Genomic DNA, 20263 nt, shown 5'->3' on the forward strand with positions numbered 1-20263 from the left:
AAGATGAGGCAGCAGGCAACACAAACTTGAATCACCATCAAAGATACACACGTACACACAGCCACCTCGGGACCAATACGCCACCTAGTCCCTCTTCCTGGAGCACTGCTGGCTCTGGCATCAGCACCCTTCTTTCACATGCAAAATCAGCTTCTCAGGGGAGCAGAACTCAGGCACAGTGGCTAAGTGGTTCAAGCTGCTGCTTGAGAAGCTTACGTCCAATATCGGAGTGCCTGGTTTGAGCACTGCCTGCTCCACTTCCATTCCAACTTCATGCTAACATATGCATGGCCCTGAGATCTCCCAAATATATCTGACATCTGGTCAGAGAGTACCCTGGCACCCTTGTGGGGGGCTCAGACTGAGCCCCCAGGCTTCACCCTTAACCAGCCCTACCTATTGGCTGGCATTTGGAAAGGGACATACCAGATGAAAAATCTTTCAAACGTTAAAAATAATGAAAATATTTAAAATGTTTTAAGAACTTGAAGCTTTTCAAGAAGGCCTCTCTGGTCACACTTTGCACTCATGAGCCAGTCAGTCCCACCGTTACCACTCCCAGTTCCTCTCAATGTTCTGGTTTTTTTGTTGTTGCTGTTTTGCCATTTAATGTTCTTAGCTTATTGTCAGCCTCATTCTCCTCCTTCTTGTCTATTTTATTGTCTTCAGAGGCTGGAAAAATGCTTAGATTAAGGAAAGTAATCAGGAAACATCTGTCCAATGATGACTGAGTAAAGGAGCATAGACGGCATATAATGCATAGATCAAAAGTAAGACACTTTCGTGCTCTGTTCCACTGGATATCGGGAATAAAAACACCTGATCTTACTTAGCCAGGAGGTCATACAGATACATGTACACAGAAGGACACAAATGATTTCCCAGGCCCCCTTTAACGTTTCAATCAGAACACATAATTACCTGCATCTTCCAATAGAGCACAGAGCAATGGGATCACCCACCACCGCAACCAGCGACTGTGCTCTTGTGATGGCAGTATTGAGTAGCTTGTAGTTAGATAAAAAACCATAATCTAAGTCCTCTGTGGAATCTTCCAGAAGTTGCTCTTTCTTTTTAATTGGTGTCTGTTTATGTTTACATGTATGTCTTGTACGTACTGTGCTAAGAAACAAAACTCTGAACTGCTTTCCTATAAAAAAAAATTTTAAACAAAGACTTCAGATTGTCATTCTGAACCACTGACACAATAAAAGCATTGCATTTTAAAAAATGGAATTGCTAAACAACAGGTGTCTATAGGATGTGGGGAAATGGAAACACAGGAGAGGCGAGGACACAGGGAAGGCATGCACTGGTGGGGATGTGAAACGGTGCAGCTCTGGAAGACGTGTCAGCCCATGATGCACCAACTCCACTGCTGGGTACAGACCCCAAAGAGCTGAAGGCAGGGTCTTAAAGAGTGCTTGTACAGTCACGTTCACAGCAGCATTATCTACAGTAGCAAAAGGTGGGAGCAACTCCAGTGTCTACAGGCAGACTGGTACATACATGCGGCAGATAGGTACAATGAACTACTGAGCTTCAGGGCATGGAATTCTGACACATGCTATAACACAGACTACTCCTGAAGACATCGTGCGAAGTAAAATAAGCTAGACACAAGAGAACAAATACATATTCTGGGCATTCTGAGTCTGAAAATCTAAAAATCTAAAAAAACCTCCAAATCTGAAACACTTCTGGGATTAAACACTTCAAATAAGGGATATTCAACCTATAGTATGTAACTGTACTTACATAAGGTTCTTAGGGATAGTCAAATTGATAAAACCAAGGGGGCTGGCATTGTGATATAGAAAGTTAAGCTACCACATGGGTACCAGTTTGAGTCCCAGTTGCTCCATTTCTAATCCCATTCCTGCTAATGAGCCTGGGAGAGCAGCAGAAGACGGTCCAACTATTTGGGTCCCTATACCCACCCATACGAGTATATGAATGCCTTGCCTTTGATCTGGTGCCCAGACCTGGCCATTTGTGGCCATTTGGGGATTGAATCAACAGATGGAAGGTCTCTCTCTCACCGTAATCCTGCCTTTCAAATAAATATTGTTTAAAAAAAATTGATATGCCAAAAGTAGAACGGTCATTGCCAGGGATAGGAGGGGAGGAAGAATGGGAGCTTGTATAGGATGGTATAGAGTTTCACCTTGGGAAGCTAGATGGTGGTAATGTGTACAGACAACATGAATGCACCTCAGAGCAGCACAGAGCTAGACACACAAACATGTTTAACATGAGAAACTCTGTCACAGTAGAAAAAGGTTTCAATGTATTACTGGCACCAGCCCTACAAACGACTTAATCTAAAGCCCTGCCCAGCACAACGTCCCTCCCTAGAAGCAGGTTACCTTAGCTTCACTCAACTAATTCCATAAGGAAGCCTTACAAAGGGTCTAACTTGTGCAACACTCTTTCTTATAGGAACACAGATATTCCCTCAACCTATGACAGGTCTCCAAATACGTGAGTACAGTTTGCATGTCAGTCCCACGCCTTCGCTACTCCAGGCCAAACAATTCTACCAGTTCTTCTGACCATGCGTGGCTTTCATATGGTAGTTTCTAGACCACTCACTATACTTGCTCTCCTCTATAACCTTCCTTCTGATCACCTGCCTGAATTCTGTGTGGTCTAGAAAAAACACAGTAGAGTTGAGGTTTGTTCCTCCAAAGTGTGACACTGTGTTACTCATTGTTATGTATTACCATGAAACTCAACATTATACTGAGCTTTCATTAGCATTCACATCAGACTGTTTCTTCATATACTTAAAAGCACACATTTTATAGCCATTAATTACATGAAGACAATTTAAAAGAGCTGCTGTTGACTATCCACTTAGGAACATTTTTCTGTAAAATCTTGATGAAGAAATCCATCCTTAGGTATAGGTAGAATGACAGAATGCATTGCATCCTACTCTGACCGTAACTAAAGCATACCAATATTATGGTTATTTGTTAATATGCCTTTTATTTGAATATAAAAATTTAATGAACATATAAATCAACTCAATGTTTAATTACTAAATTTGACATTAAAGAACTTGGTATGAAACAAATACATAACTGTTGGCCCAGGAAAAAAGATCCTGAGAATTAAAAATCAAATGTGAACAGACTTTAAGGTTTAAAAATTCTGGACAACGAATTTATTTCAATACTCACCTTGAACGTTTAGCACCCTTTCTACATTCACATCAGATAACCTCTTTTTTCGAAGTTCAGCACGGATTCTAAACACCTGATCAGCATATGGAGTTACCACACCAATGCTGCCATCATCCAACTTTCCCCATGCTACTGGCCACTTTCTTCTTAACTCTTCCACACGCTCCACCACTTCAAATACCTTAAAACAATAAACATACTAAGATCACCACAAGTATTCGAAGCATTTTAAAAACCACCTCAAAACAATAACAATACTTCATTGATATGAACACAGTAAGAATAAAAACATTTTATTTATATTTTTAACAACAATGAAACTATGAGAAAATAAAAGTCAGAGATAATGCAATTGGCAACCAGTCCCAACCTTTACTCAACTCCTGGTCGTAAATGGCAACAGGCTCAAGACGTAGTGTAAGGAAGAGAAGAGAAGCTAGGAAGAGCAGCATTTCCTAGTTCCCTCTCGATGGATCAGAACATAATCAGTGCACCATTAAGTCCTAGAAACTAATCCTCACATAACGAAGCTGACCAACCAACAGTCATCAGCTCATACCAAACCACAGCTACCACTATGCCAAATATGAATCAAGAGAAAGAGATTCTAAGAATTCACTGCCTTCTAGTGGTACAGTTTGTTTAGCCAGGCTGTTTCAAGTAACCTTTCAATAAAGTAACACCATATCTTATGCAACTGAATTTTTAAAGACTCCACTTACTGGATTAGGGTAAACAGACAAAAACAGAGAGAACTCCCACCTATCAGTTCACTCAAGTATCCAAAAGAGCCCCCAGCTGAAGCCAAAGCCAGGCACCAAGAACCCAATATAGGTATTCCACGTGGGTGGCAGGCACTCAATTAACTGAGCCATCACAGCTGCCTGGAGTGTTCACATTCCTAGGAAACTGGAATCAGAAGCAGACTGGGCTACCAAATCAACCACTCCAATATGGGAAGAAAGCACCTTTACTGTAGGCCAAACACTCACCTCTCAAATGCATTTTAATTTATGAACTGATTGAGCAACTTCAATGTTTGGTGTGTGCGGGAATATGAGATTATAACGTATATTCCATGCTTATTGAGTATTGAATATACAGAACAGAGATACTGTTCATCTGAATCTCTATATATAGGACAACCGATTGGCAGAGTCAGGGAACAGTATAGCTGGGTACAGCAGAACAAATTCTCAGAAGATGTCCTTTAGGGATGGGCTTTTGGCACAGAGGCTAGAGTTGCCACCTGGGATGCCCACAATTCATATCTGTGCGCCCAGTCTGAATTGCTGGTTACTCTACTTCTGAGCCAGCTTCCTGCCAAGGCACATCCAGGAAGCAGCAGATGATAGCTTAGGTTCCTGCCACCATATAGGAGGCTTGGATGGAGTTCCAGAGTTTTGGCCCTGCCCTTCCCTGGCCGTTTACAGGCATTCCAGGTGTGAACCAGAAGACAGAAGCTCTGTGACTCTGTCCTTCAAAGAATATGAAAATAAAAAGTTTAAAAATAGATGCCCTTCAAGTATGTTATTTATAATTGATAAATATTACCCATTTAAATTTACAATGACAAATGTTTTATATAATTTGAAAAATGTGTATGTTTCCATGAGCTTGAAGAGTTTGCCTCAGAAGCACTTCACATTTCCTAATACAAAGTCAATGAACAACAGAATTGAAGAATGTACTTGTACTATTTTTACAATGATAAAACAGTCTTCTAAAGGATTCTGAAGACAAAACAGGACTAAAGACTGGTTGCTATCCTCACTGGAAAAAGTAGGACTGAGTCTACTGCCATTAGGGATAAGAATAAGGGGCCTGTACAATGGCTCAGTTGGCTAATCCTCTACCTACAAGCGCCAGCATCCCATATAGGCACCAGGTCCTGTCCCAGCTGCTCTACTCCTACCCAGTTTCCTGCTTGTGGCCTGGGAAAACAACAGATGATGACCCAAGTCCTTGGGACCCTGAACCCACGTGCAGGATCCAGAAGAAGCTCCTGGCTCTTAGCTTCAGATTAACTCGGCTTCCAGCCATTGTAGCCATTGTGGATATCGGGGAAGTGAACCAGCAAATGCAAGATTTTTCTCTCTGTCTCCCCTTCTCTATGTTAATCTGTCTTTCCAATGAAAATAATAAATCTTTATATTAAAAAAGAAGAAGAAAAGTTGGGTCTGGTGCATTGGCTCAAAGGTTAAATCCTCACCTGGCAAACACTGGCATCCCTACAGGTGCCAGTTTGTGTCCAGGCTGCTCCATTTCTGACCTAGCTCCCTGCTCATGGCCTGAGAAAGGACAGCCCAGGGCCTTGGGACCCTGCACCAATATGGAAGACCCAGAAGAGGCTCCTGACTTTGGACCAGCTTAGCTCCAAACACTGCAGCTATCTGAGGGATGGAAGACTTTACTCTGGCTCTCCTCTAAAAATCTGATCTGCTTTTTCAATAAACAAAGCTTTTTTTAAAAAAATTTTTTTAAAGAGAGAAAAATTGTTTCTATCCATGTGGTCAGGCATGGGGTCAATGAAAGTCAGGAGATATCTGCCCTCCCCTTGCACTTGCAGTTCCTTTCACTAAGCAACACATGGTCCTTTCTCCACTCCATTCATATCCTTATATTCTAGGCAGTATAAAACTGCAATGAAAATACCAACCTGGAAAGGTAGTAGAAGTTAACTTTCAAGCTGTTCAAAATAAACAAAGTCTAGGGAGTTGTCAAATAGTGTGTAAGAAATTGAGAAGCATTTATTCAACAGATCTCTGAAACTCAGTAAAAAAAAAAAAAAAAGGCCAAGGCATCCAAGCAAGAGACTGCACCCCCACCCCACCCAAACCCATCACCAGATAGATCTCTGAGAGAACTGTATGAACAGCCCAGGTTCAACTGCCAACTCTGCCAGTTACCTAGGATGAAAGAGCCACTCCAGATGGCTACAATAGCTGGCACACCTCAGCAAGACCCACGTGTCACAGCTCTATGCTACAGAAGGCCTATGCAGAGCAACCACTGGTAGCTGGGACATGCCTATTTCCCTACCCCAACTCCAGCCACACAGCTTCGAACTGCAGGAGAATAGAACCAATAAGCTTGACAGCTGAGTTACAAATCCATTTGTCCCCAGCTCCCCAGAACAGAAGAGCATTTCAGGTACATTCAAAGCTAGGAACATCAGGCAACCCTTGCCCTCTTCTGTCTGAGTTACAGAGGATTGACACTGAGCAATGGCAACAGTTGGATGGTATCACCTAGATGGCAGCATGTATCTCAAGGGGACACGCACATGCACAAACTGACTTTACAGCAACAAGAAAAAATAGTTCCTAGTGATGAAGAGGATACTGTATAATAACAAATGAGTCAATTTCTGGGGCAGATATTGTGGCACCAAGAGTCAAGTTGTTCCTGGGCTGTCCACATCACATAGGCGAGTGCCTGGTTTGAGTCCTCACTACTCTAATTCCAATCCAGCCTCCTGTTAATGTGCACCCTGAGAGAGATCATGGTTTAAGCAGTTGACTTCCTGCTAACCTATGGTAAACGCAGACAGAGTTCTTGGTTCCTGGTGAGGCCTGGGCCAAGCCTAGCAACCATGGGCATTTGAGGAATCAACCAGTAGATTCTCACTCTGATTTTTCAATAAATAAAAACAAATCAGTGAACTATTTTTTAAGGTCAACTCATCAGGGAGATATGCAATTATAAAATATATACAATTGGGCCCGGTGTAGTAGGCTAGTGGCTAAAGTCCTCATCTCACACATGTCGGAACTCCATTCAGACACTGATTCTAATCCCAGCTGCTCCACTTCCCACCCAGCTCCCTGCTTGTGGCCTGGGAAAGCAGTCAAGGATGACCCAAAGCCTTGGGACCCTGCACCCACGTGGGAGACCCGGAGGGAAGTTGCTGGCTCCTGGCTTCAGACCAGTGCAGAACCGGCCGTTGTGCTCACTTGGGGTGTGAATCATTGGACGGAAGATCTTCCTCTCTGTCTCTCCTCTCTGTACATCTACCTTTCCAATAAAAATAAATAAATCTTTAAAAAAATGAATTAATTTTTCCTTAAATTTGAGACCATTTCATTGTTGAGGCATATGAATTCAGAATCAAGGGGAAAGGAGGGTGGCTTTTCTCACTCTCATCAAACCATCTGAAGCACATGAAAGAACGCAAGTACAGATGATACAAAAAGCACATGATATAAAATTTCAGACATGTTCCCTAAACAAAGAATTACAAACAGCAAACAAGCTATAAGTATTCCTTCAGATTGTTCTTCCATTTTGCTTTTAATTCTCCCTCTATTTTAAATTTCTCTATAAAAGAAAGGATATCACTGTTTCCTCACCAATTTCACTAGTACCTCCCTCCCACGCTTCTGCTTTGTTAACATAAGCTAGAGCTGAATTCAAACTCTGAATTACATACCATCATCAAAGTCCATGGCTTCTAAAAATATCTTGCTGTCCAAATATGCCTACCTTAGCATTCACATATGCCCACAGTGATACTTAGCTGCAGTGAACAGAATTCGTCAGTGGCCTGTGTGGAGGGCCCTGGGGCAATGTGTCTCAAAATGTTTGGCTATGCTAACTCTTGATGCTGGGGAGAGTGACTGAGCGGCCACGGGCTTGTGAAATTCAAGACAGCTTGTTGAAATATCTCCAAAATTACATGCTTAACATTTTAAAATCACATAAATGTTGTCTTTGTTTTTGTTGCTGCTTTTTAATGGAAAAAAAAATTCTCAAAATCAATTGCTGAGTGAAATCCAAGAAGATGCACTTTATCGCATGGCTTGCAGGTCATATTACTGAAGCAACAAGCCAGGCTGAGCAATGAGCTTCCAGCAAAGCTCACCCTTGCCTCAGGACCAAGCTCAGCTGATTCCCAATGTCCCCGCAGGACCATCAAGCTGCCCGGACTCTCAGCCCAGCCAGCTGCTGCCTGCCAGGCCCCAACCCACGAATGCAGCTGCTGTCCAGGACAGTGGCTTCCAAACTGGATGCCAGAGTAATAAAGCAGATTCTTGGAGTGACTTCAGTACTTAAAGAAGAGTTTACCTTTTCCTAAAATTTAATGGCATATACTAAAGAAAATGTCAAGTTTCTCTGCTCTTGGCTGGAATTTTATCAAGTGAGTTTTGATGATTTTCTTACACTAACTTCTTACTACAAGCCTTGGAACAATTTCTTTAAAGGAAGGATAATTTACTATCAAATAATGGAAGCCATTTCCTTGTGAACAAATGAGTAAAGCATGGAATCCAAGGATGGTAGAGATGCGGAGTCGTTCCCTTAACGATCAACCAGGCACTCCTTCCTCCTCTGGGTTTCCTGAAGTCCACTTGCATCCACCAGAACCTCAGCTCCAGGGCTGCTAGGCCTCTGCTTCCTAGAGACTTCACCATATTTTCTGTGAGCTGCCTGATCTGAACCCTCACACTACACACTCCTTCTGAACTTCAAAAGCCAGAAACGCTAAGAGAACTGTGCCAGGTGGAGCACACAATGGGGGAGCAACATCATTATCTGGTTCTGTGGTGACCTCTTCAGAGCACAAGATTCTGCAACTCAAGTTTCACTCATTAAAAATGATGCCACACTGAGAATGCATTACAAAATTTAATCAGGGCCTCAGATGCCTCACAATAATGATCTGAACACAATAATGAACATCAGTTTTCTTTAAATGAAGTCATATATTTTGTTTCATCCTAAGACAAAATATAAATACAAGTTTTTATTTCCCATAGGAAAGTCATCTTAACAAATCAATGTCATACATGAAAGAATACATTTCACACACCATATTCATGTTAATGAAATCAACACACAATAAAATGTCAACCCAAATTTTAGAAAAATGCTCAACAAAACCAGATTATGTGACTGAGAAAATGGCTCAATTTTCAAAAATAACTAAGGTACCTCTGCATTGTTGTAAAAAGCAGTGCTGTTTTTCTCTTGCACATCCTCCCCTCGTGCTGTGAAGAAAGTTAATGGATAGAAATCCTTGTGTGCTGGCTGCTTTCCACTGGCCATCAGTTTACCCTCATAAAAAAGCTCAGAAGTATAACTGCAGAGAAAGAGAAAAAAAGGGGGGGGGGTCTGTCATTTAAGTTAATTTTACCCCCCACACACAAAAATCAATCATTTCTAATAATTTTGCTTTATGTCCATGAATAATTTTAGTCTAACATCTAGTATCTATGATGCCAAACACTTCTCCAAAAGTAAGCATAACTACAAAGTCGGCTCCTGGTATACCAATATTAAATGCATTGCTTTGGGCAAGTTATAAAGCCAGAATATTGAAAACAAGAGGAAGATAAGATAACAAATCTATACTAGATTTAAACTTTGCTTCATGAGGAAACTTCTAAGTGGTATATTTTCCAGGTTAGCGGGTATTTTTGCCTAAGTGTAACATATACATGCAAGCACACATACCGAGAACAGACACAGAAACAATGGACAAAACTGAAGGACACTCACACCTCTCACAGCAAAACAGACATCCTCCGCTGAGCAGGACAGTCACCTGGTGCTTGACTTACCCCTGACTGCAGCAAAGTACCAGCAACAATAAAATTATAGCTATGGAACTGTTTTCAGGGGAACGTAAATATGGTTTTCACATGACTTACACAATCAAAAGTAATAAATTACACTGAACTTTAAAAGTGTTAGTGTTCCGTGACAACAATAACTGGAGAGGGGCCTGCAGGGTCCCTCCGCAGCAGCATGGCCATGTTATTTCCTGCCTTAGGTGCTGGTAACACGGTGTGTGCAGGCTGCTGTCACTTACAATACACTCTTGCACACTATATTTAATAGAAATGTTTTCCGAAACTTACTATGAAGATTCATTCTCCACCCCTCGCTTCCTTTCTTTAAAAAGGCTTCCTTGTAGGACTCAGCCAGATGCATAAGCAAACCATTACATAGTTTGTCAATATCTTTACAACAGCATGCAGTTTTTCATAGTGAGTCTATATTCAGTCCCAATATATATGTTACAGCTAGTAGAACCTAAAATTTTAGTTTCCAGAATTGCCCAATATTGTAGAAAATACAAGCCTGACTTATGAAAGGTTCTTTTCAAGACATAACATTAAACATAATTTGCAATAATAGACACCATGCTACTCTGTTGGGAAAAGATCTTGCCTTCCACCAGAGCACAAGGGGACGTGCACACCCACTTGATGATAGCTTCATGGGAGCGGTAGTTCTCACACAGGAGGATCCTACATGGAAACTCAGCAGGGTAATGCTCATAGAGTCGATCAAGTAATGAAACATGAAGGTTTCTCTCCCTGGCAAACTCGCTGTAAACAAAAGGACTGAGCTGTAACAGATAAACAGAGAATATTTAACTAAATATACAAATAGTATTTTCAACCAACTTAAAACATCTCCACTATGCTAGCTCCTGATGTTCTAAATTTCATCCTATGGAATGCTTAAGTATGAAAACTCAGTAAGATTTTCTATGAACATTGTTACTGCTGTGAAGAGTTAAACAGTATATCAACACCAAGCTCGAGTTTTTACATATGGGTTAACAACCGCTATTCAGTAACTTCACTAAAATTAATCAACTGGTTAAAGTGATATGATGGTAGAACATTAAGCCTATGGCTAAAAAAAAAATATTTTTAACAATTAACAAACCAAAACCCTCCTGATCTCATGACATGTAAGGTCGCATGAAGTCATGATTATGCCCTCTATCACTACCAGAAAGAAAATGAAACCACCTTGAAGGCAAGTTCTACATTGCAGACATTGCACTAACACACACCCCATCACGTATCAGAGAGCAGAGTTCAAGCGTTAGCCTTTCAATTTTCGATCCAACTCCCGGCCTCTGCTGATGGATCCTGGGCTATACCAGGTGAGAGCTCGAGTACTTGAGTCCTTGTCACCCACATGGAAGACCAAGACTGAGTTTCAGGCTGCCACCTTCAGCCTGACCCAACCCTGGCTAATGCAGGCATTTGGAAAGTGAATCAGCAGGTGGACAAGAGCGCTCTGCCTCCCTGACATTCCAAAATTTTATTTATATAAAACTAAAAGTTACTTTCAATATGCGGAGTCAGAGACCACGTACCTGCATGTGATCACCAGCCAAGACAATCCGAGTGCTTTTAGTTGCTAATGCTAGAGGCATAATAGTTTCACACTCCATGGCCTGGGCAGCTTCATCTAACAGAATGTGCGTAAAAAACCCTAGAAAGTAAGGTACAAACACAATAAAGCAAATTACAGTAGCAATACAGATAGAAGTACCTGTTTTCTGCTAAGGAAAATAGTACAGTCTGGTAATCTAAAAACAATATTATTTGGGGCTCGGCAGTGTGGCCTAGTGGCTAAGGTCCTCGCCTTGATCCCATATGGCCGCTGGTTCTAATCCAGGCAGCTCCACTTCCTCTCTATCTCTCCTCCTCTCAGTATATCTGACTTTGTAATAAAAATAAAATAAATCTTAAAAAAAAAAAAAAACAATATTATTTTAAAAACTTAACCTCAATGGGACAGTCAATTTATATAATTATTTTTAAAATACAGTTTAAAAAGAATCGCTATTGTACTCAACAAATATGCAAATGTGTCAGGTGCCAACAACCCCAAGACTAAGAATTGAATCAGCAAATACACAGATGATTTCAACTTAAAAGACAGTGGTTTTTGACCAAGAAGGGCAACTAAAAATTGACAACCCCAATACCCTGTCACTGTTCACTTGGTAAAACAAAAGAAATGAAAAAATGGTAGTTCATAAGTACCTTAACCCTAAGGTACTTCATTGAACATTAAAATAAACAAAACTGCAGCTATAACATAGAGCAGAAAGCTACTATTCAACCTGGACTGAAAACAAATGGCATTTCATTTAAAATTTATTAATCTGATTGTTTGGGCATCATGTATTTATATATAATTTTTTATCCTAAGACCTCACCCTACTTTTAAAAAATAGTGACTAATAACAAATGTCAAAATGTACATTGTCATTAAGTGCTCCAGCTGCAAACACCTGCAGCAGCAGCTGTCCCATATTGTGGTTGCTGCTGCCACGTACACCAGGGAATGGGGTTTTATGTGCAGTAGCAGGAAATGGTCCTTGGGACACTAATAGGTGACAGTGACAACAAAGCCACCTTGGAATCTCAATGCTGGGAAGGAAAAAGCACCCCTGCCCCAACTCCTGCCAATTCACAGGGCAGGAAGAAAAACAGAGCCTCCTTACCAGCCCAACAAAACATCACAAAACCCAGAGTCAGAAAACCTTCTCCCGAGTCTAGTGCCGTACGGACTGTCACTCGTCCTGAGCTGGATCAGGAAAATAACTTCTATTTCCACAAACACCAGAAAGTTCCAAACATTCTGCTTCTACAATTTTCTGACACAACCTGTCTTTTTTAGGTTGGGCATTTTCGAAATCACGGGCTTGGCATCATCAGCATTCATTCAAACAGCTAAGTTGACAGTAAACACCAGCAACTGCCATGTATTTAATGACAGCAGCCCAAGCAGGCTACAGACAAACGCATTTTTCTGCTTGTTGAGGAAGAAATGTGATTTTGTTCTAAAAAACTAATGAAATAAGTACAAAAACCTAAGAACAAACTGGAAAAACAGATAGTGGGGAAAAAATCCGTTTGCAGTGGATAACATTTTAATTAAATAGAGCTAGGTTCACATCAGGAACTCAATTAATCATGAAACTGTTACGGCTGTTGCTCAAGCTAGAAAAAGCAACTTGAATGAATCAAACTGACTAAACCTGAGTCTTGGTTTCCTTCTCAGTAAAATAAGCCTCAATTGAGTTGATAAGAGAATTAACTGAAATAAAAGCTTAACAACATCCAAAAAAAAAAAAAAAAAAGAATCTAGCGAGTCCCCAGTTAGCACTATTCTACATTTGAACTCTTTCAGTTGCTTCTTAATTCTTCTCACAAAGATCCACCATTGGGGCTGGTCTGACGGTGTAACAAGCTAATCCTCCTCCGGCCACTGTGACCATCTGGGGAGTGAACCGCACATGGAAGACCTTTGTCTTTCCTCTCTGTAATTCTGCCTTTCAGATCAAAATAAATAAATCATTAAAAAAATACACCATTTTTGCATTTTGGAGGTTTGGTCCTCTAATCTATGTGGTACATATTTAGATATAAAGTAGTGAGGCTGACTGTTACACAAACACATCAACATTGACACATCAAACAGGTGACGTTCCATTCAAAGAGGGCACTTGGGACAAAACAGCATTGCTTCCACTGACGCTGCCACTCCGCAGGACACCTCTGAAACTTTGCTTCTGTATGTGCCCTCACCAGCTAGCTATGAGCTGCATGCACAAGAAAAGTGCCTCATTACAGGACACGCACGCCTATCTCTCTTTAATTCCTACTGGTACTGCTCCTCAATTTAAAAAAAAGGGGGGGGCTTGGCCCCCATTCCTCCCTCTGCTAAGGCAGCAAGGTGCCTATACTCTGGGCCAACGGAAAGACATCCCTTCCAAGGACCCAGACATCCCACAAAATTTGTTGTTGGCTCTAAAAGCAATCCCTAAAGGGACTGGCGAAACACACACACACACACACACTGTGTTGAGCAGTGTCGACTATGAATCATAATTTGACAGTAAAAATGAGAACTTTCCCAATGCATCTACTTCACAGTGACTGCTTTTTGATGGTTAAATTGTGCTGTTATTTGTGAAAGCTTATTTCCATCTTGCATCTATACTTCACATAAAACTAATTTGATTTTTTTACATAGTTCTTCTACATGAATAATCTTTTTTTTTAAGATTTATTTATTTTTATTAGAAAGTCAGATATACAGAGAGGAGAGACAGAGAGGAAGATCTTCCATCCCATGATTAACACCCCAAGCGACCGCAACGGCTGGAGCTCAGCCGATCCAAAGCCAGGAGCCAGGAGACTCTTTCAGGTCTCCCATGCAGGTGCAGGGTCCCAAGGCTTTGGGCCGTCCTCGACTGCTTTCCCAGGCCACAGGCAGGGAGCTGAATGGGAAGCAGGGCTGCTGGGATTAGAACCAGTGCCCATACCGGATCCCGGAGCGTGAAAGGCAAGAACTTCAGCTGCTAGGCTACTGTGCCAGGCCCTACTTGAATAATCTTAATGGTAACAAGTAAATCCTATCATGTGGCCAGAGCTGTGATACAGGCCGTCACCTGCGATACCAGTATCCCATTTGAGTGCAGGTTCAATTCCCAACCGCTCTAATTCTGATCCAGCTTCCCGCTAACGTGTGTGGAACTGCAGCAGCAGATGGCTCCTGACTTTGGCCTGGCCCAGCCCCAGCTGCTGCGGTCATTTGGGGTGTAAACCAGTGGATCAAAGACCTCTCTTTTTCTTTCACTCTGCTTTTCAAATAAATAAATAAATCTTTTTTTTAAATTTATTATGATTGCTGTGCCCATGCAAAAACATTTCAAAACAAAACTCAAGCATTTTTGAAAACCTCACTAACAGTGTCCAAATTTAAATTCTTCGCATGAGCAATAATAAGTACCACCAAACGAATTAGAGGACAAATGAAAACACATTCACTCACATATCTAAACTAGTAGAGGCTTGCAAACTTTCCAGTAAATATCCAAAAAATACCCTGTTACAACCACACAACTCACAAAAGCATCCACAGACAACCAATAGCTAAATAAAGGAGCTCTCTTCCATCCAATACAACGTCACCAGGAAAAGAGTGAGCCAGTTGTGGCCTGCAGATTTGCCAGCCTCTAGTCTCAGCTAACACCTACGCCTGTGACCCCTGAGACATCACGTCTGCGCCTGGGGTCAGCCTACCAGGTTCAAGGTCCAGTTGACAGAGGTACTGGGAAGTATTCAAGGTAACAACCACCACGCGGTGTTTGAGGATGTCCTCCTTCTGTGGCATCTGAAAGGTGGAATGTGCGCTTGAGATCAGACAGTACTGATGCACAACTGGGTGGACAGTCTTCACCCAGCGATTTCTGAAATATACCCTAAAAGAAGATAATATTTCAGATTTAAATTTATTAATATATTCATCGTTTTGGCTCTAAATTGTTACAAACAGGACTACTATTAACACTCTACTAGATCACAACTTAATCTATAAAACTGCCACTGTACCCACTATAAACTTCCCCACCAAAAAAAAAATAGCATTTAAACACAAAACATAGGCATACTGATTATTTTTAACTCTCTGCATGAATCTTCAAACAGAAGGTCACACAACGACGTTTTACAAGTTCAGTATACTTTTTAAAGTTAGAAATATCCTTCTTTTGGAATTATTTTTCTAGAATATTCTTATAAAAGTAAACTGAGTTCTCATTTTTAATTATGCTAATAAAATTAATGATTTTCTTTCTTACAATAAAAATTCTGAAGTTATTTGCATTTTACTCTAAATTTTATTTGCATTTTACTCCGTTTACTTCCTGTATTTGTACTTAAATATCTGAGCTTCTGAAAAGGTCTTAAGAAACCATAGCTCTTCCATTAGCTACAAAAGAAAAATGTAAATAGGCCTCATGCAACAGTTACAGATTACTAAGATGACACCAAAACTCATCCATCCTTGCATGCATCAATCCATCTCTAACCCATCCATCCAAACAACCAAGATCTACCACGCCCAAGCACAGAAGCAAGTTGGAGGGCTTGTGAATGATCATTTAAGGCTTTGGCTTACACTGAGTTTAAGCAGAGAGCATCACAATCCAATAGGACAGTCACAAGACAGATTATTAAAAGACCATTCTGTTCTCTTGGCTGGAATATACTGGAGGGAAACTGACTGTGTGCCACTAAATATGTAATAGTGAAGGGAAGGGACCAATTTGTTTACTGCTTTTTGTGCTTTTATACAAAAACCACTTAGAGGCAATTTCAAGCCAGTAGCATTACTGTCACTGAACATGAACTTGAGAAACACACACATGCTCAGTTCTGCCAAACCATATAAGCTGATCCAGCACAACACTGACAGAAGGAAGAAGCAAGAGTAAAGTTAGAAATTACTGGGGGCCCGGCGGCGTGGCCTAGCGGCTAAAGTCCTCGCCTTGAACACGCCGGGATCCCATACGGACGCCGGTTCTAATCCCGACAGCTCCACTTCCCATCCAGCTCCCTGCTTGTGGCCTGGGAAAGCAGTAGAGGACGGCCCAAAGCCTTGGGACCCTGCACCCACGTGGGAGACCTAGAGGAAGTTCCTGGTTCCTGGCTTCGGATCGGCGCGCACCAGCCGTTGTGGTCACTTAGGAAGTGAATCATCGGACAGAAGATCTTTCTCTCTGTCTCTCCTCCTCTCTATATATCTGACTTTGTAATAAAAATAAATAAATCTTTAACAACAATAACAACAAAAGAAGTTACTGGAAGGGGCTGGACAAGAAGAGAAGGCAGCTGGGGATGAGTGGTAATAATGAAGAAGTGGTCAGATTCATGACAGACACTGTAGCGATAATGCCTGGAGACTTCACTGATAAACAGCGACTTCAAGGGGAACGAGGGTTCCCTGCCTTTGGAGTAGGACGAGAGAGGTGTTTACAAAGATGGTGAATGACTCTGGAGCAGGAATGGAGAGTTCAATTTGGACACATCCAGTATAGACTCAATGGCTCTATCCAGAAGGCAGGGTAATATGTAAGTTTGGAGTTCAGGAGAATGTCTGGGCCAAGAAATACTCAATTAGAATAATACTGACCCTAGAGAATGGATGAGAATTACTTGAGGAGTAAGAAGAGATGAAACTAGTGGGAGGAGGAATGGCTGACAAAGAACGCCAACAGTTACAGGCCAGTAAAGGAGAGGGCACAGCAAAGACAACGACAGGGCAGAGCCTGGAAGTCTCACAGCACAGGAAGCAAAACGAAGTCAGGTTTTGAAGGGACAGAGGAGAAAGTATGCCACGTGGTGCAGAGACACTGGGTAACATGAGGACTGCCCGCCAGACTTCACAACAAGAAAATCACTGGTGACATCAGTGTGATGCTTTCAGATTAAAAGCAGAGCTTAAGGAAGAGCAGAGGAGAGTGGAGGGGAGGAGAGGGAAAAGAGGAGAAGGGAGAGGAAGAGGGGAGAAGAGGAAGGAAACGAAGGAGAGGAAAGGGCGAGGGAAGGAGGGAAGTCCAGAGGGTGCCAAGCTCACGAACGTGGACAAGGTCAGGCAAGCTGGGTTTATTTTTTACATCAGCAGACAGTATATTAGAACAAAGACAGAAAAGCACGGGTGCTCCCAAGCACAGAGGTAGCAGAGGCCTAAGCCCTGCATGAATCACAGACGTTACAGGCTGAATTGTTATTTTCATCATACACGTTTTTAGTAGTTATAAAATCAAAGTCCTCAGGGCTTATTCTCAGGATCCAAAACTGTATTCTTCTCTTCCAAACCTCATTTTTTACTTTCAAATGAACATAATCATTAAATCCCTTAACAATCTGAGGAACTCACATAAGACAACAGACATACAATAGGCAGCACCATCCAGGCACCAACAAACAGCACTTCTCCGCACCTTGTCCAAACACAATTAATATTCAGTGCATATCAAACAAGTGCAAAAGGCGACGTCATGGCGCAAATATAATGAATCAAAGCAATTGGGTAAAAGAACTGTCTACTCCATCTAAAAGTATATACTGTGAGAAGCATTTTATATAATAAACCATCACATCACTTCTCAATCAAGTGTAAAATAAACCATCACATAAAACACAAGGGTATTTTGATTGTGCTTTCAAAACGGTTAAAGCTTTGGTCAGGTGATTCAGGCATCCCAGGGGGCTGCCACATGCAGCGCAGAGGCCAGCAGACACGTGGGACATGAACATCAGTGAGAGCTATCTGTCTTTTCTTAAAAGCTGGTGCTTCGTTGGCACACCTTCAAGTAGCCTAAACTTTCACTAACAATTTTCTTTTTTTGATTGAGCCTCAATTTGTCACAAAGATCTTATCCCTTGAGGCCCAGCGCCGTGGTCTAGTGGCTGAAGTCCTCGCCTTGAACGCCCCAGGATCCCATATGGGCGCCGGTTCTGATCCCAGCAGCTCCATTTCCCATCCAGCTCCCTGCTTGTGGCCTGGGAAAGCAGTCGAGCACGGCCCAATGCATTGGGACCCTGCACCCGTGTGGGAGACCTGGAGGAGATTCCTGGTTCCCGGCTTCTGATCGGCGCGGACCGCAGTTGCGGCTCACTTGGAGACTGAATCGTCGGAGGGAGGATCTTCCTCTCTGTCTCTCCTCCTCTCTGTATATCTGACTTTGTAATAAAAATAAACCTTTAAAAAAAAATCTTATCTCTTACTCTTAATGGTAATGGTTTTTAGTTTACATCCATTAAATATTTGACCAGAGCTACCATAAATTGATTTTGGAAGCAAAACAAAAACATTTTATAAAGATGTAACTATTTTACTGTCTGATATAATTAAACAACTTATATTCTTAGATATGAGAATTCTATTATAATATTTTCTTGATATTCTTTTTTTTAAAAGATTTATTTTATTTTTATTACAAAGTCAGATATACTGAGAGGAGGAGAGATACAGAGGAAGTGGAGTTGCCAGGATTAGAACCAGCGGCCATATGGGATCAAGGCAAGGACCTTAGCCACTAGGCCACGCCGCCGAGCCCTTGATAGTCTTTAAATTACAAAATTAGAGGGCTCAGCACAGTGTCTCAGTAACTAAATTCTTGCCTCACATGTGCCAGGATCCAACACCAATGCCAGCCCATGTCCTGGCTGTTCCACTTCCCATCCAGCTCCCTGCTTGTGGCCTGGGAAGGCAGTCGAGGACAGCCCAAAGCCTTGGGACCCTGCACCCACGTGGGAGACCTGGAAGAAGCTCCTGGCTCCTGGGTTTGGATCAGCTCAGATGTGATCATTGCGGCCACTTGGGCAGGGAACTGGAGAATGGAAGGTCTTTCCATATCTCCTCTGTAAAACAGGTCTTTCCTATAGAAATAAGATAGATCTGTTTAAAAAACACAATTAGAAGCTGATTTTATATGTTTACTTAAATATTCATTTCTTAAAAATTTAAGAAAAATGTGAAGTCTGTACTTAATGACCTTTTCTTTGCTGAAAAATATATGATAAAATGGGCCTGGCACAGTAGCCTAGCGGCTAAAATCCTCGCCTTGAACACACCAGGATCTCAAATGGGCGCCGGTTCTAATCCCGGCAGCTCCACTTCCCATCCAGCTCCCTGCTTGTGGCCTGGGAAAGCAGTCGAAGATGGCCCAAAGCCTTGGGACCCTGCCCCCCTGTGGGAGACCGGAGGAGGTCCTGGCTCCTGGCTTCTGGCTTTGCATAGGCTCAATTCTGCTCCAGCCACTGTGCCCATTTGGGAAATCAACCAGCAGATGGAAGATCTTTGTTTCCCCCTTTGTCTGTGTAACCCTGGCTTTCCAATAACATAAATCTTAAAAAAAAAAATACTGGAAAGCAAATGCATATTTTTGTTAGGAGCAAATAATGCATAGAATCATAACAAAGAAAACATTAAAACAGAAGAACTATAACAGTCAACAAATATCCACAAAAATGTATACGTATATGCACATGCATGTTAGAACAACGGAAGCAAGTATCAGAAGAAACCGCAAGAGAACTGAAAGTTTCTGCCTTCGGGAGTCACATTTGTGGACAGTAGTTGCACAAACAAAGAATTCTTTTCCTATCAACTTCAAAATATGATTTGTATTTTTAGTTTTATATGGAAGTGATGTCTTTATAAGCATTAATATTACTCTAAACAAATACTATTATTTTAATCATGATCGAGAAAGGGAACTATCAATATTTCAATTTAATTCTCAATGTTTCTTTTTTAATTAAAGCAGTTTGGTTTCTCTCAGTTTGTAAGAATTCTCATGAAATTCCTTGTACTCTTGCAGCCACTGCCCAGTCTCCCCTGTCCCTTCACAGCCGGGCAGGCACTGTGCTGCAGTGGACTCGGCCAGCATGGGGTGCTGGCATGAGCTCTGGCCGCCCTGCTTCTCACTCAGCTCCACCCAATGTGCCGGGGAAGGC

At 41.7% G+C, this 20263-nt stretch overlaps 1 protein-coding gene across 5 annotated transcripts in view; it reads right to left on the reverse strand.

Annotated features, from left to right (window-relative positions):
• HELZ (helicase with zinc finger) overlaps positions 1-20263 on the reverse strand; it is a 142245-nt gene that overhangs the window by 51582 nt on the left and 70400 nt on the right. For all 5 annotated transcript variants that reach the window (XM_058676247.1, XM_058676249.1, XM_058676246.1 and 2 more), the window contains 6 exons: positions 15041-15219; positions 11314-11432; positions 10403-10548; positions 9126-9273; positions 3189-3372; positions 922-1150 (listed from right to left, as the gene is read on the reverse strand). In XM_058676247.1, coding sequence (XP_058532230.1) covers positions 922-1150; positions 3189-3372; positions 9126-9273; positions 10403-10548; positions 11314-11432; positions 15041-15219 — 1005 coding nt within the window. The remainder of the gene's footprint in view (positions 1-921; positions 1151-3188; positions 3373-9125; positions 9274-10402; positions 10549-11313; positions 11433-15040; positions 15220-20263) is intronic.

The sequence above is a fragment of the Ochotona princeps genome, chromosome 17 (assembly GCF_030435755.1).
Source record: "Ochotona princeps isolate mOchPri1 chromosome 17, mOchPri1.hap1, whole genome shotgun sequence".
Taxonomy (NCBI): Eukaryota; Metazoa; Chordata; class Mammalia; order Lagomorpha; family Ochotonidae; genus Ochotona; species Ochotona princeps.